This window comes from Cimex lectularius, unplaced genomic scaffold (assembly GCF_000648675.2).
Source record: "Cimex lectularius strain Harlan isolate CLEC.00 unplaced genomic scaffold, Clec_2.1 scaffold41, whole genome shotgun sequence".
NCBI classification, from domain to species: Eukaryota; Metazoa; Arthropoda; class Insecta; order Hemiptera; family Cimicidae; genus Cimex; species Cimex lectularius.
The window spans coordinates 1,289,543-1,312,046 of NW_019393011.1; the positions used below are offsets into that span (position 1 = coordinate 1,289,543).

The 22,504-nt window shown below is 31.5% G+C and overlaps 2 protein-coding genes across 2 annotated transcripts; both read left to right on the forward strand.

Moving 5' to 3' along the window:
* Positions 1-482: 482 nt before the first annotated feature.
* LOC106663931 (46 kDa FK506-binding nuclear protein) lies at positions 483-6,121 on the forward strand. Its single transcript, XM_014389182.1, has 10 exons — positions 483-659; positions 4,150-4,245; positions 4,312-4,479; positions 4,554-4,664; positions 4,736-4,840; positions 4,991-5,104; positions 5,169-5,377; positions 5,481-5,666; positions 5,729-5,907; positions 5,982-6,121. The coding sequence occupies exons 1-10, from the start codon at positions 650-652 to the stop codon at positions 6,061-6,063; spliced, it is 1,260 nt and encodes a 419-aa protein (XP_014244668.1). The 5' UTR covers positions 483-649; the 3' UTR covers positions 6,064-6,121.
* A 10,916-nt stretch (positions 6,122-17,037) lies between these two features.
* LOC106663811 lies at positions 17,038-20,684 on the forward strand. Its single transcript, XM_014388902.2, has 3 exons — positions 17,038-17,638; positions 17,879-18,030; positions 19,838-20,684. Exons 1-3 carry the CDS (start codon positions 17,566-17,568, stop codon positions 20,054-20,056), a joined length of 444 nt encoding a protein of 147 aa, XP_014244388.1. The 5' UTR covers positions 17,038-17,565; the 3' UTR covers positions 20,057-20,684.
* Positions 20,685-22,504: the final 1,820 nt, after the last annotated feature.

Consider the following 22,504-nt stretch of genomic DNA (forward strand, 5'->3'; position numbering starts at 1 on the left):
TTACACCATTTTTTAATTATTTTATATATAATTAATATAAAAGTTACATATATGTTTTATATTATAGTAAATTTGGCTCTCAGCCTGAATATGTAAATAAATTATAGTAATATACCACTGCATGTTCTGTACTCTGTAAAAGGACCTTAATCCATGAATATAATAATAAATAATAAATTTTGTACTGATTTAAACTACTGTATATGCTAAACAATATACATAAAATAAATTATATAAACTATACATAACCACATATAAACCATAAATATACAATATACATATTTATTGGTTTTTATGTAGGTAGTTTACTATGAACTAGTATAATGAAGTACTTGTTTATAAAAGTTGAATATAATCTCAGTTCATGGTATACCCTATATGTAAAATTTGTATACAGAATTATTCTATGTTGAGTACGTTAAAGAATAGCCTAAGTCGATGGATCGATGGAAGAATAAGCTCGGCGCGGGTAATCGAACAATTCCGAGCCGAAGTCGGAAGGAAGACGGCTTCCATCTCCCACTTTGATTTTCGTCTTTGTCGTACTGCTGTGCCGTCTAACCTGTAATACCGTCTTTTATTTACTCTGTAAACAGTTAAAAAGCTTTATTCTCGAGAAGGGACCCGTTGAAGAAGACTAAACGCCAAGATGTTTTGGGGTAAACCGACCGTTCAATAATTCCTAATTGATTTATTTTGTAAATTGTCCGTCCGTCTCTTACGCAGCGTCTGTAGGTACAACCGCCTTGCGTTGTACCTACAGACAAACCACATGGCCAAGTCTCACCAACGCATTGTCCTCTGATATCAATTATAACGTGTTACAGTTATTAAGATTTGTTTCGCCTTAAATCGACACCTTTCACACAGATTTATTCATTTAAAGTCAATTTTGTTGTTTTAATTTCGTCTTATACTTGTTGGTTTTTGTAAAATGTTTAAAAACCACCTGATCACCCACCCTGAGGGATGTTTTTTAATTTCTTGCATTTCAATTTTAGTTCTATATAAAAAAAATCCTGGAAGTTAACTACATTTATCCATAATAAGCATAACACAAAATCATCTTTGACCACATGGTTTTAGGGGATGCACATTGATTTCAAATTGCTGTATTAAAAGAAAATCATTCTTAAATTAAAATTTCACCGAGAAGCAAAAAGGGCCCACCATCTTTTTTTTAATACTTGCAATCGTTATATTTTTCTTTTTTACTGAATATTTTTAAAGAAAAATATAACATTAATTTTTCTTGGTTTTCTTTTCAGGAACTAGACAACCATCAAACTCATTTTCTTTGATTTTGATGGTTGTCTAATTCCTGACAAGAAATTCAAGGTTTGTAAAAAGTCAACAACCAGAAAAGAGTAAAACATATATAACTGAATAAATTTTTTAATTAAATTTCTTTGCTTTAAGCATATATCAATATTACACTCGTATAATTATACAGGATTTTCAGCTACTCGTGTTACAAACTTCGCCAGTAGATTCTACATTCAAAACGGAACCAAAAAGTCCTGAATAACTATGATCCGAACCTCAGCAGTTTCGAAGTTATTCCACTTTTTCTGATTTTTTAAAAGATTTCACGACCTTGCTTCAAATAAACAATGATAACTCCAAAACTAAAAGGTTTTGGACAAATCCGTTGATACCATTGAAAACTACATTAAATTTCTAATAAGATGTGATCAATAGTAAACTTGTAAATGTTCGCGAAATAGGCGTTTTAGTAGTGAGAAGCTTTGTCAGAAGTTCAGGACTAGTGACAGGCCTTCTCACTCGTAATCCAGCTTCTGTACGTCTTTGTCTTACAGTGCGTAAACTGACTTTAACCTTTCTACTTTTTGAAGTCCTTGCTTTGGTCTCAACAGTGGTAGAATGTCGATTACAGAGTAAATTCGAAATGATAAATCTGAGATGTGACACAAAGGCGACCTGATCCATGGCTTCTTCAGTAACTTCCAATATCTTGGTGGTGATGGAAGACCTTTCGGACAGTTGTTCTGTGAGAGTTAAGCACCCTCGCCACATACGTAGACTTTTTCCATCTTCCAATGCTATGATTCTAGCTGAATTTAAACAATTCTGCTAATGGAGGACAATTATTAATTAAAATTGTACCATAACATGAGTCACCTCAAGTGTTAGAGCATCGAAGTGGATTTGAATCCTGCCTGACATGTTTTATTTAGAATTTTTTTAATAATAAATTAAAAGAAATTAACATGTTCACCACAGGGCTTACTGACTTGTTTGTCAGGTGGTTATTTATTTTTTTTGAAAGATTTGGTACGGTATCATCTGCAGTGAACATGTTAATAGATGCTTCTGGTGAATTTTTTCTCTCGTTAATTTCACTCTTCAGTGTATTGTACAGGCCAATGAGTTAACCATGTTCGAATTATGGGGATAATGAAAAACAAACCAACCACATATCAAAGCAACTGTTTTTCTTAAATTCTGCATCTTACCACTTTTTATCAATAATGTTAACTATGCAGCACTTGAAGAAATTATAAACGTATGCCAAAAAAAGTCTTTGTACACTAAAATAAATAATAATAAAAAAATAAAAAATGACAAGTAAAATCACATTAATCATTTTCAAAATTTAAGGCCTGGGCGAATAAAGTGATCTAACAATCTGCGATATTTGGTCCAATGCTACCCGATGCTACTTGGTCCCTTGTCTCGTTTTGATAGGGTGTGCACATCTTTGCGACGTCAAGCACGTGCCACGCACAGTCACACAGCGTATATCACAATAATCAGTATCACAATCGCAATGCCTCTTGTTCTTAATGCATTATTTTGAGAAAAACTTTGTAATAAATTGTTAGTTACATTTAATTGTTTTAAATAAAGTTATTCCGTGTTTTGATCAATTTTCTACCAAACCATAATTAATTTTTTAAAATAAAAACTAATGAATTTTTGATCTCGTTTAATTTGGCTTACATTACAATAAGAATGTTGTAATTAATATAACAACATAATTACATATACATAGTTTTAAATAAACTACAAAAAATATGGGTGTCCTGTACTGACGCTGCTCGACGAAAATGGTGTAATTTTATGAGCAAAACCATGAAATAAATTGTTAGTTGAATTTTATGAGCAAATCCATGTAATAAATTGTTCGTTAAATTCATTATATCAAAAAACGATATTCCGGTTGTTTTGATCAATTTTCTACCAAACCATAATTAATTTTTTAAAATAAAAACTAATGAATTTTTGATATCGTTTAATTTGGTTTACATTAAAATAAGAATGTTGTAATTAATATAACGACAAAATTACATATACATAGTTCGAAATAAACTACAAAAAATATGGGTGTCCTGTTCTGACGCTATTCGATGAAAATGGTGTAATTTTATGAGAAAAACAATGAAATTGTTAATTAAATTTTATGAGCAAAACCATGAAATAAATTGTTAGTTAAATTTTATGGGCAAAACTGTGTAATAAATGGTTAGGTAAATTCATTATATCAAAAAATGATATTCTGGTTGTTTTGATCAATTTTCTACCAAACCATAATTAATTTTTTAAAATAAAAACTAATGAATTCTTGATCTCGCTTAATTTAGTTTAAATTAAAATAAGAATGTTGTAATTAATATAATGACAATACATGTAGTTTGAATTAAAAATATGAGTGTCCAGTTCTTTTGTCTTGACTATACTCCATGCTACCCGACGAAAATCTGGACAGTGGGGATGCATGGCATCAGGCAGATGTGCATGGGGGGTAATACAATCTTATGGAAAATTGAACATTCATATCAGGTGGCTTAGGGTAGCATCACGTAGCATTGCATCGGGTAAGTGTGTTCCCTGCTTAAGTCTAATCACATCTAGAGAGCATATAGTGCATTTTAAGAACAATTTTTCTTTTCTTGTCTATTGTTATTGAGTGTGTTCAGATGAAGGAGCACACAAAGTATAGAGGATTGTGATAAAAGAAAATAATGAATACACACCACCTTTGGATAATTTGTTTAACTAATTAAATCAAAACGGTGTTTTGTTGTGCTGTTTTAAATTTGCAAAAGGGGTGTGGATCGATAAACATAGATGTAATTTCAATATATGTATCTTTTTAGCTTTTAATAAGTTTTATTTGTTTTGTAGGGCTCAGGCTTGATCCTGGTAAAAGGTATTCCACAACAGTGGACAAATCTTTCCATGTCTCGATGGCAGCTTTAGATTGTACTACTCTTAAAACAGGTAGATCACGCTAAATGATTTCTATCTTAATCTGTTTGATAATTCATTCGTTTTATAATTCGTTAGATGATGACGTTTTGAGTGTAATGCTCGAGGAGGGAGAGTCTACAGTGCCATTTATTCTATGTAACTTACAAAAGCAGAAAGCACTGCAGTGCGCTTTAGACTTGAACTTCCTCACCGGTGATAGAATTACATTTTTTTGTAAAGGAAACGGTGTCGTTCATCTCTCAGGTAATATATAAATTAGAATTATTTTTTTGGTTTAAAAATAAAATTACGAAATTAAATCATCGATGCGATTGTAGGTTATATTGTACCTGAAGATGAGTTTGGTCCTTTCGAGAGTGAGGAAGGAGATGATGAAGAAGAAGAAGATGAAGAGGAGAGTATTGATAATTCTATGTCTAGTGATAAAGGTTTTTATTAAAATAATCTATGCTGTATATTTTATTTGAACTTATTTATTAAATTAAAATATATCTTCAAGGCGAGAAAAAAGGAAAGCTGAATGGTGTTGCTGATAAAAGGAAACTGAAGCAAGTTGGACCTGCAAACAAAAAGCAAACAAAATTAGAAGATTACAGTGGCGATGGTAATATGTTACTTCGTTTGTATAGAGCTTTGAATGAAGAAATTTTGTTTCTAAATAAATTTAAACTACAATAAACTGACTAATTTCATTTCATTTATTTTATTTTTTATTTTTTTAACTTTCAAACATTTATTGTAACTTTTTTCCCAGATTCTGAAGAATCTGACGGCGATGATTTAAACCTTGAAGATGAAGATGACGATGATGAAGAGGAAGAAGAAGAGTCTGACGATAACAAAGAAATGTCATTAGATTGGGATGACAGTAAGTATTCAAAAAATATTTGCACATGGTATTGAAATAGTACGTTAATTATTATTTATTAAAGGTGATGATAGTGATGAAGATAGTAATAAAGATGATGTCGAGGGTAGTGATGAAGAAAGAGAGCAAGTCCCTCATGTCACTTCTCAGCAAAAGAAAGATAAGAAAAAGAAAAAGAAGAAACAGCCACAACAACCACAGAGCCAACAGTCGACACCTAAGCCACAGCAGCAGCAGCAGCAACAACAACAGAAGAAACAAAAAACACCTAATGTAAATATTAATATAATTTTAATTTTAATTTAAAACTCAATTTTCTTCCTTTCTCATCTTCTTATATGTTTAGTTTCTTAATAAATAATCACTGATTTTGCAGGGAGTGCTGCCAAATGCGCAGCAAGGGAAAAAGGACAAGAAAGGAGAAACGCTGACTAGCAGCGCTAACAAACTTAACAAAAGTAAAACGGAGGATTCGTCACCCCAAAAGAAAACTGTAGAGGGTGGCGTTCAAATCAAAGATATCAAAGTAGGAAACGGTCCTGTTTGTGCTCGAGGAAAACAGGTATAATGTATTGAAATTGTCAATATATTCATAATAAAAATGATCTTTTTAATAATACTCAGGCTACGGTTTATTATACTGGCCGGTTTAAGAATAACAACAAAATTTTCGACTCAACCACACAAGGCTCTGGATTCAAATTTAGGGTTGGCAAAGGAGATGTAATCAAGGGTTGGGATGTTGGTGTAGTTGGAATGAAAGTCGGTGGTAAAAGGCTTATCACTTGCCCACCTCATATGGCGTAAGTTTTTTTTTTTTTTAATATTATTTTAGCATTTAATCATTTTGCCAATTAATTTTGATGATAATTTTTAGATATGGCCAAAAAGGATCACCTCCTACGATTCCTGGAAATAGTACATTAATGTTTGAAGTTGAATTAAAATCTGTAAACTAGGGCATAAGTGACTACAATTTATTATTTTTTTTGTAATAAATTCTCATTTTATTATATATTTTATATTATCATTAGTCATAAACCTCCTATTAAATGCTTATAATTTCCATTGTTCTAAAAGATACCATTTTCTTTACTGAACTAAACAGTTCAATTTGTGATAACGCATAATAAATTGATGTGTTAGTTTATTGAATTAAAGAAAACACTATTCAAAAGTACAAATGCCTTTTTTTATATGTACTTATGTAGTTTATTTTTAGTGCTTATTGCAAGACGTGTTTGGGTCAAGTGGGGTAATGTAAACAAAATTTTGTTCTTCACTTTCATCACTATTTTTGAACGGTTTATGAAATAATAAATCATTGCTCACCCAACAAAACTATCGTCATACTTTCGTATTTCATTACAGCCTAAACTCATACGTTCCAAGGCAATTCACATAAACGAAAATCGCACTTGGATACTACGTTGTGCTAGTTTTTTGTTGATAAAATTCACCGTGTTTCTTAACAATCAGTTCTTTTATTTCCGCTTCTACTTGTAATTTTAGTTCCAGAAGTTCTTGTTTGTCGGATGTTGACGATGTCTTCTCCCATGGATTCTCCACTTAGTTCTCCCTTTATTGGACAGTTATGGGATATTAATTTAATTGTAAAAAAATATTTTCTTCATATCTGGTCCAACTACCATTGTGAAATGTTGCGAAAATTTCTTTCCATGAAAGATCGATCGATATTTTCAATGATTAAATGATTTTCATTTTTCTTTCTTTGAATGCTTGGTGAATATATTTCAAGAGTTAATTGGCTGAATGTGCTCTAGTTAAAAAAATGTTTATTAATTGATTATTAAAATTTAATCATTATAAAGATATATATGATTACCTCATTAGTTATAGAATTAAATGCAGTAAAAATTGCCAAAATATGCCATAAAGTGTGCAGTTGAAAGCCTGAAATATGCAGTATATACGTTAAAATATGCAATAATATGCAGTAAACCAGTTTTTTTACTATTATAGTAACATTAAACAAAAATATAGATAATTGAAATTTTACTTCAGTGATGAGCGCCGTGCCAGTGTAACCGTTGTGGCCTCCTAGAGTTTAACAAAAACTACATTTAACAAAAATATTTTCTCACTTACATAATTAAATTATAAATTTTATACTAATTGAGTATAATTAATTTAATAAACAAATACTTCTCTAAATTGTCTTCTGTGAAATAGTGTCTATGGTCACTTAAAATTTGTGAGAATATTGAAATAAGCCCTAAAAAGGGGTTTATATTCTTTGGTCGGTATTTCTAGAATCTCTCCCAGTCGTTGCTGCCTGTTTGTTTTCTTTGAATTATAATTTTTACACTTTTCGTCAACTTTTTTTTACAGAACTTGTGTATGCTTCCTCCGAAAACTAACAAGAGTTTTTTAAATATTTTGCGTGATAAATGGATTTTACGTAAAAATCCTTCAAACATGCAATTTTATGTAATATTAATCAAATATGCTCTTTAAAAGTTAACATACAGCTTTGTAGTAGATACACGATTTGGAGAGATAATTGATTTTCTCGGTCGTATGTGGTGGCAAACTATGCAACCGCATAAAAATCCGGTCTCTTAATGTATTGTTAATATAATACATATTTTCTTTTCAATAAAAAAAAAGTTATGTGGGTCATGGCTCTGCAAAGCAGCAGGGTATGACAGTACTAAGAGCCCAGAAAAAAATCTTCCCATCATAATCGGTTACTTAGAATCACCCCATGAAAGTATGTTAATAATGATTTTTTCCTTTCAGAAGGAACTGATTTGAGTAAGTGTCAATAAGACCACCTTTGATGGCAATAGAAGGAATTCCAATTGTATTTTGACCCCTCTGGTACACCTCGATTCTTTTTCAAATGTTTGCAATTTGAAGCTTTTTATTACAGCATTTGCTACTTGGAATTTGCCTACACCTCACTTGACATTTTGTTAATTCTTCATTCTTTACCCATGTCAGAACTTGGTTTGTTTTAAGTTTGAAATCGCAAAAACACTTCCAATATCAGACTTCATGAGACGAGTTAGATGCGCGAAAAGAGCACGTTCAAATAAATGATCTCAAATTGCAGATTAAACTCATATTTCTCTTGCTTAGCAATGTAAGATAAAACTCTAGAATATGACCAGTGATTTTGGTGGTTTTGTGGCCAATTGGTGTCTACTACCTATGCAACATAATTTAATAGGTATGCAGAGGCAGAACAAAAAGGATCACTTATTTGTATCCTCAGGGGTAGTATCATTGAGATTTCATGACTTGTTTGTCATAATCCCACTGAGGCAACTAGGCTTTTTTAAAATTACCCCATCCGATCATGTAGTACATTATAGTAAAAAGCGCTGGGCTTTTCTATCAAATTTAACTTAAAAGTACATAGCAGATTCCCAATATGTAGATCGATTAACAATTCCTAGTATTTTAAAGCTACTTTTCTTCTTCATCTTAGAATTGCTCCATCTGCATGTAAATTTATGCTTTAATACTTTACTGTTACTATTTTGTTAATATTTTTCTGTACTCAATTTCAGACAATAGCTCACTGTTTTGAAGAAAAAAAAAATCTTTAAATAATAAACAGTATGAAAAAAGTAATTGCTGTGATAGTTCAAATGTTAGGTTTTCCCTAGTTTCTGTCTTTGGTCTATTGGTTAAACACTTTCTTCAATAAAATTTGTTTTTCATGTTGCACCAGAGAACATTGTCATTACTTGTAATTACTTAGATTGATTGGCTCTTTCCAGTAATACCAAAAATGTTTGAAAAAATAATATCCAATAATGTGTGATGTTTAGAGACTGTTAGTTAATGATTATTTGGAGATCGTGAGATGCGATCTGGTGTGACGTAGGTTTCAGAAAAATGTTTTCTTTATTGTGCCAACGTTTCAATCTTTATTGAGATCATCTTCAGGGCCTGAGGTTTATAAACATTGTTTAAATTTTACAAATACATGTAGGATGTGGGAAAAAAATTAAGCAATGCTAGAAATTTGATTCAATCAAAGTATTTGTACTCACTCAAAGTGTTTGTTTTCTGTGTAGAAATTCCTGTATCGTGTTGATTTTTTTTTCACATCCTACATGTATTTGTAAAATTTAAACAATGTTTATAAATCCCAGGCCCTGAAGATGATCTTAATAAAGACCGAAACGTTGGTACAATGAAGAAAATGTTTTTCTAAAACCTACGTCACACCAGACTGCATCTCACGATCTCCAAATAATATGCAATAAATTAACTACAGTTCAAATAATTAATTAGCACACAATATATAATCAGGGTACCACAAGATATTTTCCTTTAAAAATGAATATGTTCTAGGTGACAAATAAAATATATTTCTAGGTTAAGAAAAGTTTAGTCTAGTGATGTTGCTGACTCAACCTGCTTCTTTTACTATTTTTAGCACAAATAGAAATTTGAAAATTTAAAAAAAATAAATAATCAAGTTTGAAATTTGAGTGTATGGCAAAAAGAGGGATATTTGAAAAAGTCGTAGGTTGAGATGAGTTGGTGTCCCGAAGCCAAGTGGTTAGGACAGCACCGCAGACGAAGGTCATGGGTTCGAGTCCTGCTTGTGACACTAACTTTTCATCCCAACCACATTCAAGATAAAAACATTAAATCAGTATAAAATAATATTTAAAACACTATACAATAAATTTATTTAGATAATTATAGCACAAATAAAAATACTATCCATTGTTTTACACAACATGACAATTTAATATTTAAACAGTATGAAATTCAAAATAATTTGTTCAACATAGGATTTGGAATGGCGTTTAAGATCGTGTGACTAGGGGAACTGATCAGTTTTCCTTTTTTTCCTTGTCATCATCAGCCGTTTTCACCGTTGTTTTATCTCTGCAGGGACAAGAGAGGAAGCCGTCTGATGAATTTCCATTGCCGCACTGTTCGCTGACTTCTTTTCCTTCAACCTCTTTGTTGGGTTTCCAAAGCAGCATGACAAAGGGTTGAATGATACGCCAAAGAAACAGGAGTAACGGAATCGCAAAGCAGGGCACACAAACCATTGTATTCCTGTAAAATAGTAAAAAAAAAAAAAAATGATTAAAGAAATACATGCATATTAAATTGAAAAAGGCAAAAGCCCTTCAAATTGTCAAAAATATATCAATGTTTATCAATGGGAATACATAAATCTCAAAATAGCTACAATGATGAAGGAAAGTCTTACTTCGACTTACTTCGCATACCTTTGAATTTCAATAACTTTAATTCGCAAAACTTATATAACTACATCGCTATGTTCTTGAAAAACTGAAGCCTTAAACTGCAATATGCTTATACAAACTATACATAAATCTCAAAATTCACCATTGATGCTAGATGCCAGAGCAAAATGGAGCCTACTGTGAAAACTCGATCTTTGTCATCCTGTAAGCACATTCTCATTCTTTACTGTCATCCTCGGAGACCTAAATTTCCATTGTAATACTGCCCATAACTCTTACGGTTCCAATTCCATCTTATGTTTTCCCTCAGGCCCACATTATAGTTCATCTAACTTTAATTTTTCGAACTTAACTCCTAATGATGTCCAATTAGGCAATATCCAAATCCTGTTCCACGGCCATAAGAGCTTGACAGTATACCCACCAAATTCCACTGATGCCCAGTTATACTTCCAGTCTTACTTCATATTGATAACTACTCAATCCACAACTTTTCCTTCATCCTGGCAAAAAGCCACTCTATCAACGAAATTCCAAATCCATCCACTCCTAACGACTACTGCCTAAACCCTTGAGAGGTTAGTCCATATCCAAGTCTCTACCACCTAGAATATTCAAATCTTCTTAACCCCCTCTAAACTGATTTCAGAAATGTTTCTACATAATCTGCCGTAGTCAAACCAGTACTGAATGGACCAACAAAAAGTTACTATCCTAATCCTTCTTGTCTTCACCAAAGCCTTTATTTTGTCGTTCACTCGCTATTATTCCAAACTCGAATCCTTTTCTTTCTCCAATAACACATTCGATGGTTTCACTCCTATCTTATAAATCGACTTGCTATCCTCAACAACCACATCTCCTTTCTTTCATTAAAATCTGGTGTTTCCAAGGCTCTCGCATCTCTACCATCATCATTAATGACACCTCTGACTATCCAGTACTGTAACTATCATTTTTACGCTGACAACACCCAAATATACCTGTCAGATCCCTCTATACTACCATTGACCATCCCTAATATCCTAAGGTCCAGAAAGACCTAAATTCCATCAACAATTGGGCCCACAAAAATTCATTCAAACTCAATCTTACAAAGTCCACAGCTATTATCATAGGTACCAACCCTACATATCTCCTCTTACCATTAATTTTTCGCCCATTTCCTTCTACCCCTCCGCTCCGTTAAAAACCTTGGAGTTATCCTTGACCCAAAACCTCTTTTGATACCCTCTCACATTTCCCATCGTTATATTGCCTCTTTCATCCAATTCTGCCGGTCTTGGCTCCTACCGTTTTTCCACCCGTAAACTCCTGGTCTCTTCCAGTGTTGGGCAAAAATTAGTAATGTCTAATGATTAATGATTGATCACTCAGACCATTAGTCATGATTGGTAGTAAGTGACTAATTTGGTCATTAGTCACAATATAGTTAGTCATGACTAAATTTCGATAAATCATGTTCAAATGGGTGCTCAAAAAATGAAAAATACACCATCACTTTTAAAAAATTTTCTAACAGAAATTTATTTCATCAAAACGAAAATCCTTCAACACCTTATTTAACAAAAATCAAACTTCCAATTATAAGTAAAACTCGGTCATTATGAAAAGCCAAAAAATAATGATAATGATAATAATAATAAAATAAAATAAAAAAATCCTATAACAAGCTATGCTTTGAAAAGTAAATGTTTACATAACCGATCAATGGAAAAAATATTTCTTTGAATTAAAATTTATTCCACTTAAAAGGAGAGATTTCTACATTATTTGGAAAATACACCATCTAGGGGTCTTGATTGTAATAAAATAGACATGTAGAATAATTATGTAAATTTGGTTTTCGTTTATGATAACAATTTTTGAAGGTTGGCCTTGAGCACGACTCTCATCTCAAAATTTTTATCCGGAGTCGGTTGGATTTTGGTAAGTTGGTCATTGTAGCCAGAGTTGGGCAAAATCAAACTAATTCAATCATGATTAAGAATTTTGATTGAAGTTTAATCATGATTGAATTAGTCATGAGTAAATTAATCATTATATGATTTAGTCATACCACATGATTAAATTAATTATGATTCTTCTTATTAAATTCTTAATCATGATTGAATTAATTAGTTTTTTGAGAGTATTAATTGCTGGGGCATGAAACAATTCCTGAAAGAATGAAATCTGTCCCCCGGACATAGGCAATCGAAGGAGTTTCTGAAGGAAATCAAACCAAAAGAAGCGAAATGGTTATTCTCTAACTCAAGGAAGGGAATTAGGAGGCTGATAGGTATTCTGACGGGCCACTGCCCACTGAGAAGATACCTCTTCGTAATGGGTATCCTACCAGATCCCTTTTGCCGCTTCTGCGAAATAAAAGAAGAAACGGCAAAGCACTACCTCGCAGAATGTGATAGGTATGCCAGGGAGAGATTTGAAACTTTTGAAGGAGAGGACATTGCCAAATCACTCCCCAAGATAAAATGGTCCAAAATCTTGGGGTTTGTGAACAGGTACAAGAGGTTTATGCAGGACTTGTGAGCCAACCAAGTCCCGGACCTTTTAGGGATGGGGTACGAGTCTACCTAGGCATTTAACCCCTCGGGTCTTGGTCGCCCACCCTGCGTAATATATATATGGTTAGTTTTTGCCCAACTCTGGTCTCTTCCCTCATCTTTCCCTTCTTCAACTAGAGCTGTGTTGCTTATAGTGGGCTTTCAGAGGAGCAAAATAAGCATCTAAAAAGATTAATAAACTGTTGTGTCAGGTTCAGATTCAGCATCCCGCGAGGGTACAGGGTATCTAGGCTGTAGTCGGACCTCTCCTGCCTATGTTTCCTTCCTTTACCAGGCCATAAAAACCCGTCTTCATTACATTACCCAGTCCATCCTATTCCACTCCTGAAATACCCGCTCATCTCCCTGTGACCTCTGGGAACTGTGAGGACACTCCTGTCCCAGAATTAATTATATTTTCTTTCATTAATTTTCTTTTAGCTATCAAAATCTAGTGTCAAGCCGTTATATATTTTCATATGAAAAGAAATAAATCGTTCTGACTTTTAAGTAAATAGAAAGTCACTTAACAAAATTACTAATGAGTAGTATAAAAATAAAATAATTTCACTTGCCTGTTGGGTCAAATTTTTCAAGTTTCACTCTTTCTAAATAAGTCCCGATGGGAGAACGAATCGTAATTTTTTTTTCTGATTACAAGGACGACATACAAAATCGCAAATCGCGTAACTGTCGTCAAACTCTGTAGTCAAACCCTGTTGGCTGTTACTGTTTGTTTGCACTCTGACTGCAGTCTGCACTTTGCAGTACTTTATCAGTATAATTAGCAGAATCGAGACATGAGGGCCAATATTACTCGATTTCTTCAGTTTTATCGATTATAACATTGTACAAATAGAGGTCGTCTCTTTTGAATTACAACTAGAATTATAGCTGCTTTGGTGTAACTGCAAAACTGGGCAAAAATTGTACAAATGTACTTCAATGATGACAAAACGAATGCTTAAAATTACGAAAAGAAATAAATTGTTCTAACAACTTTCTAAATAAACTTCAGTGAAATTACAAATCAATTTATAATATTTAAAGCACAGATGTAATAAAAAATCATGATTATAAGATATTCTTTGTACTTCAAACCATTTCTTCACACATTGCATTTATTTATTTACAAATTGCAATCCACTATAAAGACATTTTACAAAAAAAAAAAAAAAAAAAATATAAAGGACATATGTACATGGTAATATTATAAATGGTAAATGATAAATATAAAAATACAATTAAAGAGTAAAAACTGAACAACAACAAAAATAAAAGATAATTATTAAGTAAAATTAAGGTAAAGGAAACAAAATAAAGCTGAAAGATATTTGAAATTACAATATTTAAGTACACAGTTAATGAAAATAATGCTCTTTGTAGATATATAATAAGACTAGAGTCAAATTTAGATGAACCAGTAAATGAAATAAATTGTAATAAACTTTTAACAGTATCAAATTCAAAAGCATTTAAAAAATATAAATTGGTAAGAAAATTCAACTAGAGTTGTAGGATATGGTTTTTCACAGATTGCACAGAACTACTGAAGAAGTCAATCCTATTGCAGATGTTGTTACTCTTGATCATCATTCGGTGTGGAGGAGAAGAGAGCATGTAGTTAGAGCTTTGGAATTCAATATAAAATAATTTAAAGGTTTTAAGAGAGTACGAAGGGACATGTAGCTGTAGTTGAGAGAGGAGAGAAAGACTATCAATGAGATTGTTTAATAATTTAAATACAAAACAATATCAAAGTAATTCCTTCTTAGTGCCAGTTCGAAAAGTTTAAATTCAGTGCTGATTCCAGTGTAGGCAGAGTTCAGAGGAAGATTGAGATTGTAAGAAAGTTTTTTTTTTAATTTGTTTTGTACAGATTGAAGAATTGATAATTTAATTCATTCTACAAACATTTAGTCACATGCAAGATGATGTATGTACTAATTTGAAGTACTAAGGATGTGACTGCATACTAAATAAAATAAAAATAATTAATTAGGCTAAGTAAAGAAAGATTCTCAATATAATAGTTCATTATTTGAAAACTAAATCAAAGCAAAATCTATATAACTGTAGACGAATTAAACTAAAGTTTCATGTTGCCTATATATTACGCAGGGCGGGCGACCAGGACCCGAGGGGTTAAAAGCCTAGGTAGGCCCGTACCCCATCCCTAAAAGGTCCGGGACCTGGTCGGCTCACGAGTCCTGCATAAACCTTTTGGACCTAGTCACAAACCCCAAGATTTTGGACCATTTTATCTTGGGGAGTGTTTTGGCAATGTCCTCTCCTTCGAAATTTTCAAATCTTTCCCTAGCATACCTATCGCATTCTGCAAGGTAGTGTCGAGCCGTTTCTTCCTTTGTTTCACAGAAGCGGCAGAAGGGGTCTGGTAGAGTACCCATTATGAACACGTTGCCTATAGTCAGTAATAATTGCTTCTATTTCTTTAAGGATTCTGAGAAATTAAATTGAACAGATTGAAAAGCTTTTGAATAAATTTAGAACAGTGTAGGGATTCAAAACAGGAGAACAGTATTCAAGCATTGAAGTTACTAGCAATATGTAAAGAATAATCAAGATGTTGGGGTTGAGATCATTAGAGAAATGAGATAAGAAGCCTATATATTATTATTATATTCTGTATATTTTTTTTGTTTGATAAATTGTGTTGTAAAAGTTGTCAGATCCTGATCATTAGAGTAATGAGATAAGAAGCCTAGCAAATTATAATTCAACAACTTGCATAAACATCCAATTTAATTGGTTGAAGTATTTCGCATTAACCATCTCTCTGTATATTTTATAGTTTTTTTGAGAAATTGTATGTTATGGGCCCTAAATCCTTAAAATTAACCCAGTAGAAAATTTGCTATTGAAGTTGTAAAGTTAGATTGAAAGTGGTCCTCATCAAGCTGGAAGTCACGGTAGCTCAAGTGGTTAGAGCAGGGGCGTATTGAGCCGAAGATCGTGGGTTCGAATCCCGCTCATGACTCATTTTCATCTCAACCAGGACCTTACATAAAAAGAATAATTAATTGAAATAAATAATGTATTGTACATGATTGAATATAACACAAAAATGCATATACACATGAATGTGTTTTAATGAATATTTTTATTTCATAGAAAATAAACGATATTCTGACTTATTTGCATCAAAAGATGATTATGTAAACTGCTCAAAAATGAATAGGGATATTGCCAATTTTGTAGTATTTACTTTCCCTAGCATTTTTATTTTATTTTTATTATAAATAGTTACAATTTATTATAAATTATTAATGCTAGAGGTCAACTGGCTGCGTAAATTGAAAACCTCTGCCAATGAGATCCCTTGATTGAGGGATGTATTCTTTGATAATTTCTTGGACATAACGGACTGCGGTGAGGCTTGACTTCAACAATATGGAGACCAGTTCGTCCTCCAGTGTAAATCCCAGCCTAGACCGTTACACTGCCTCCTCCAACGTGCACTGAAGTATGCACGAACTGGGGCATTGTACGCATCCCCTGTTCTAGGTAGACTTTTCAACAAAACAGACAGAAGAGCAACTCATCAATGAATATAACATCGTTCCAATTGGTGTTTTCTTCTAGGCGCTCGCTGCAGCACATTCTCCTAAATTGCCGGTGGCAGGCTGTTGCTGCAGATAGTCTCAAAGGGATTACGAATTGTTACAGTAAAGGCCTTGCCAAAACATCTTGTAGGATTTGGCAGTCACCATGGGGAGGATCCCGTCTTGCAACAATGACAATATTTCTTTCTCCCTTAGCGTCGTAATGAGCTGAGATCTACTACCAGGCCTCCTATTGGCATTTCCAGTCTCTCGGAATCAGGCTAAGGTCTGTGAGACCACACTCTGAGAAATGCCAACTGCCGGTGACCTTGATGTCTCAATCTCACAATAACTTCTGGCTCAAGTTAATGCCTTTCCATGGTTAAAGAGAATACAATTGAATTAAAATAGATAAAAGGTGTTTGTTTACAAAATGAGTAATGTTCATGTTTACTATTCTTAAGTAAATTCGTTTTTAAAAATGAGGATTAACGTTTGTTTATTTTTGGTTTGTATTTTCTATTTTGTTTTATTCAACTAACAAGAATATATCGGTTATTTAATGAATCCAGGGAGAACAAATTACAAATATTCTTATTGATTTTCGAGCAAGACAATCTTTATTGTAATAAGAAAAAGTTTGATTTTTGATGAAAATTTTAATTATCAGCATTTTGTAACAGATTTGTTAAGGGTTGATTAATTTTCCTCGTTGCGGTACCGGCAAAGGTGACACACGAAATTAAAGGAGCGAGGTTGAACGCTATTCGTCGAAAATGGGGTTGAAACAGGGGGTGGGAGCGGTCAGGGGGTGAGAATCTCTTGTGCTGAAATCTAGTCACGATATTTACCACATCATTGATCGCTTTTTGAACACCACGGCGCTCTTTTATTTGCCGTATTGCACCGTTTTTCTCATTTTCTGTCATTTACTAACATTTCCCTATTTCCATGAGACAATTTGAAGTCGGCGAAGGTCCCCGGAAAAAGGAAGTGACATCAGGCGCAATATTTTAATCCCAACGTCACAACTTAGTGTCTTCAAAAATATTGTTCTGACCTAAAGAATTTATAATAGAAATTGTTTAGACTTAAAATAAAGCCATTGGACAGTGAATAACAACAAACAGACCTTTTTTAAAATGCTCAACATGTTTTCAATGTGGCATTTTTTGCTTTACTATTGCACTTTCCTCATATTGATCATACCTTCAAGTAAGTATAAAATACTTTAGGAGCTTTTTTTTCTAATGCTTCACTTATAGTTACTCAGGCAGGCTTACAAGGGTTGAATATAGGGTCATTTGTATGGAGCATAAATGACTCCGTGGTCTAGAATTGATTATAAAATACATAATTTTATTTAAAAAAACAAAAACAAAAAACAAATGATTAAAAAAAGTTATTTGGTAGAAACAAAGGTCAATGTTATCTTAAGACTCTCTCCTAATATAGATGCGGACCAAGACAATTGCATAGACTTTCAAGGGAAAACGGTGCCTCATGGAGTGATCTATGTGCCTGGGCCAAATGTTTGTTCACAATGTGTTTGTTACTACAGTGCACCAATGTGGTGCAAGACAATCTTTTGTGATGGCCCTCCTTATGTGAGCCAACAATCAGTTTATTTTTTTTTTTAAAGTCTAGTTTTTAGCCATTTTTTTCTTTATCTGATTTGGTGAGCGAGACGTTTATGGAAATTGCCTTGAAAGGATTGCATTTTGTAGTAGCTGAGAACCTTCTCTTAGGCACACACTAATTTTAATAATCGTAGTTCAGAGTTGCATCCACTTCTTTCTTAAGCTATTCCGCTTCACACATATACATTTTATATTAATTATATATCTAATTGCTTAGATATATTGACTGTACAAGCTGATAGAGCTGTAATCTGCTGCTTTAGAAAGGTTGATTGTTGAAAATAGAAATACAGTTTCATAAATTATATGCATTTTAATTTATACACTCAGTATAAAAATTATATTTATGTACATAGCTTGTTTTTCATAATTGGAAAATCACATCAAACAAATATTTGAATAAGCTTATCTCACACGTACTGCAAACGCTATGACCGTTTGTGAGAGCTGCTTGAAAAATATTTTATGCTCACAATTTTTTTCCATTTCACATTCCAAAAACACCTCACACTAGTTTTGTATCATATAAAAGGTAGAAAGGGGTTTGTTTCTAAAGTATAAAAAATAAAAATAAAAAAATCTTGAAAAATGTCTGTAGTTTTAGAGTAATCGAAAGTAGGCAATTATTAGGGTTTTCCTTGATCGAAAGCTGTGGGTAATTTACTATTTTATATATTTAATTTCAATAATAAATAAAAACAGTTTGTTTATCTTATCAAACTGTTATACCGATGGTATATGTAATTTTTCTACTTCTAACCACTATTTGTTTTTATATTCACCTATTCTAAATCACTGTTCAGATTTTTATGGATATTGGAGCCCCCTCCCTCTCATGAAAAATGTACAAATTTGCACAATCTGTATTATGTTGAATGCTACACATTTCACCATAATGAAGCGTCAACTTTTTAATATTATTAGACCATCAAGAATTTTTTTTTAAACTGTGAGCAATAAGTTCAATATTGATTTTGGTTTAATTGTACGACAAGGTCGGTTAATAATAAGCTTATAAAAATATTTTGCTATTGTAGTATGGCAATACAAATTTTTATTATGAAAGAATATTTTTTTTTTAAATTGTTGGTTGATCATTATAACATAGTTTGTAATTTATATAGTTCCATTAATTTTCCTTTTTGTATTAATATAGATGAGAAATGAGAATTTAGTTAGTTTTTGAATGTTTTAAATATAATCTATAGTAAACCATTTAATGACATGTAATTTAAATGCAAATAATTTTTATTTTAGTAGTATTACATATTGTTTATCCAAGTGGAAAAGCGTGGTAAAAACGGATTTTTTTATATTTTTTAATTTGATTATGGGATTTTCAACTTTGAGCACAGTACATTGTAAAATGTCTATTAGTCAATTTTTCTTGTTTCACTTGTGCTGTTTCTATGAAAATGCACATAGCAATTTCCTGCTTTTTTTTTGTTTCAACATAACAATTACAAAGCATACACTGTAATGGAATGTGTTCATAAGCAATTTTTACATCACGTTTGCAAATTTTTCCTAAAGACCAGAATTTTAATGTTAAAATTTAAAATAACATACTGTTTCAGTATTTAGTAAATGATTAAATATTTTCAGTAATTATGAAAGGAAAAAAAGTTAAAAATAGATTTGTTTTTAAAATATTTATTGTTTATTATTTAATTAATTGCATCAAATAGTAATAAAAACAACTAAATTTAATAAATCAAATACTTTTTCAACATACAAATGCATATTTATTGTAATATATTCAATTTTATTTCAGAAAAAATGTAGCAGTTTTCTTATCGGCGTACATTGCTGTGAGTTTGAGTGCCTTGATGATTTGTCAGAAAACGAGTATGCGGCATTGCGTAATCACGTAATTTTCAATATTACAAGGGGGCCAAGTAATGACAGCAACCTTAAAAGCCAGAATTTATCTACAATTTTTTTAACTTCGAGTCTTTTGTTGTATTTAGTTCCGGCTTGTTACCTCGTCTGAATACAGTTCATTAAACCCTCGAAACAAAATCGCCCTATATCGTGTAACTTGTATTCATTACAGGCTTAAATATTTTTATAATGTTAATAAATTAATTTATTGTAAATTTTAAAATGAATTGAGCATAGGCCATTTTATCGATTCTGTTTTTCATTGGAAAAATTATATTTAAACATATAAATTTATTTAAATGAAAAGTTGTTTTGAGAATGGAACCATATTTGCTCTTATATTCTTGCACAAAAATGCTAATAGCAATAATGAAACATTTTTGATAATTATTACAAATTACTTAATATCAATAAACATAAACAATGAACTGGAATGATTGAATTGTTATCAAATTTAACAAGATTATCAACTTAATATCTGTTGTGACAATATAGTTATTTGAAACTACCTAGCTAAACATTTATAGATGACGCTCGTTAAATTCCAGCCTAATAATAAATAGGTAAATTTAATGATAGTTCATTTTTTTATAAAGCATACAATTGTAAAATATTGTAGTTGTTAATTAAAATAAATTTATGCTTTATCTACAACAGTATTTCCTATTTTTACAAAGTGATAATTATAAATTTAAACATTAGCTAATTAAAAAAAAACAAAAAAACAAACAATATATGTCATAATAATAAAACATTTTGCACATTGTAATTATAAACTGCCCTATTGTTACTTATTTTAATTTGTACATTGTCCTAATTATTAATTGGGTGTTATTTGTAAAAACATTTTCGTTAGCTATAGTATCATTAATATAAGGTGCGAAATTCCCAACTGGAAATAATGCATTTAATATATTATGAAATAACACTTTTAACTTGAATAAATTTCTCTTCCTACATATTTGTCAAATATTTGGCTGTAGCAAAAAGGCAAATTTTTCTACAAATCAAGGGAAACTGCTTGTTTAAATGTGTATCAAATATCGTTTGTTACGTTTTGACGTATAAATGTATTAGTATTTAAATGTGTTTTTGAAAGTGTAATTTTTCATAGCACAATTATTTTGTGTAGGGTAACAAAGTTTATAATATTTTTATACATTTATTAATACATTTTCTTGCTGTTATCTTAAACCTTTGTTATTATGTATATGTTGAATAAAAATTTTCTATTACAGTTTGTATTTTATTTTTTAAAATAATATATGATTTCATTATTTGTATAGAAATTCACCAGCTACTCAAGGACCATAGTTCTAATAAATAATCATTAATGATAATGAATAAGCCTGTTATTTCTGCATCAAATTTTATTTTTCATATTTGCAATTTGATGTGCTATTGCCAAAACATTATAAAGTTATTAAAGATTTCAAAAGCTGTTCATTACTTTACAAATAACTTGTGTAACAGTGCTCATCTCTTGGAAGGTCTGGTAAGTAAGACAGAAATAAGGAAAAAATGTCCGACGTCTTTTGAAATGTGGCTTCTTAATTTCTGCCGGTTCTGCTTTTACCATTCATCAAGGCAGAAAATGACTCAAGTGGTCGAATGCCTTCATTTGACTTAAATAAAAAACAAAAAAGTAATAATAATTTGAAATGATGTCTTGTAAGTAAGCAAAAGTAATGGAATTGAGGTTAGATTTGTTTGAGGCGGGAATAAATTCTCATACACTGAGCCCAACAATAGGATTGTTGTCTCTTTTTCATATGGGTTATGAACTGTCAAGGTGGCAAGTCCAGCCCACCACTGTTTTCAATTTGCCAAAGATTTATGGGAAAATTTCAAATACATATATTAAATTGAATGGTAATTTGTAACACGATAACCAATAGATGTAGATTTGGTAGTACTTACATATTTACCAAAAGTATTGGTAAATTTTGTTTTTACAGTTTCCTTGTGCTTTTCCTTAACTTATTACTTCAATAAAAAAAGTTAAGTAACATTAAGGGACAATTTATGATAAAAAAAAGTAAACAAATTTAAAACATTTTATGTAAATTTTTTTTGAACGTGTACCAAAAATTGTTAGCACAAAAGTTTTGGAAGCCAACCCGAGTTAACATTAAGATTAAATTTAAAAATGCTGACAGATTACATAACACACCAAAATCCCAGATCTTGTAGACCTTTGCTACATATTGGCTGCTGATATTTATTAATCAGAAAATTATTTTTAAAAACCTATCGAATCTATCCCATGTTAAAAAGGCCCATTATTATTGAAAAATTTGAATGAGATCATCAAATAATCATCAGCACTTTCATTACATAAAACTTTTCCAAAAGTACATATGGATAGTCAGATTAAGATCAGGATCATCACCCAACAGACAACAGGAGGAAATCAAGGCATCGTCCAAAAATATTAAATTATGATAAAAAAACAGTATGCATATAAAAATTATTTTCATATATTAGAATTAAAAAAATAAATAAATGAAAGAAATGTACTGCAATTGAGAAACATCAATGCTACAAATCCTGAGTT

Bases quoted from the DNA above. Each gene is read 5' to 3' on its own strand.
- LOC106663811 (XM_014388902.2), top strand. From the start codon at position 17,566: ATGCTCAACATGTTTTCAATGTGGCATTTTTTGCTTTACTATTGCACT. The intron at 17,639-17,878 runs GTAAGTATAAAA...CTCCTAATATAG, and splicing joins CATATTGATCATACCTTCAA to ATGCGGACCAAGACAATTGC. The intron at 18,031-19,837 runs GTGAGCCAACAA...ATTTTATTTCAG, and splicing joins TTTGTGATGGCCCTCCTTAT to AAAAAATGTAGCAGTTTTCT.
- LOC106663931 (XM_014389182.1), top strand. The intron at 4,480-4,553 runs GTAATATATAAA...ATGCGATTGTAG, and splicing joins CGGTGTCGTTCATCTCTCAG to GTTATATTGTACCTGAAGAT. The intron at 4,665-4,735 runs GTTTTTATTAAA...TATATCTTCAAG, and splicing joins TTCTATGTCTAGTGATAAAG to GCGAGAAAAAAGGAAAGCTG.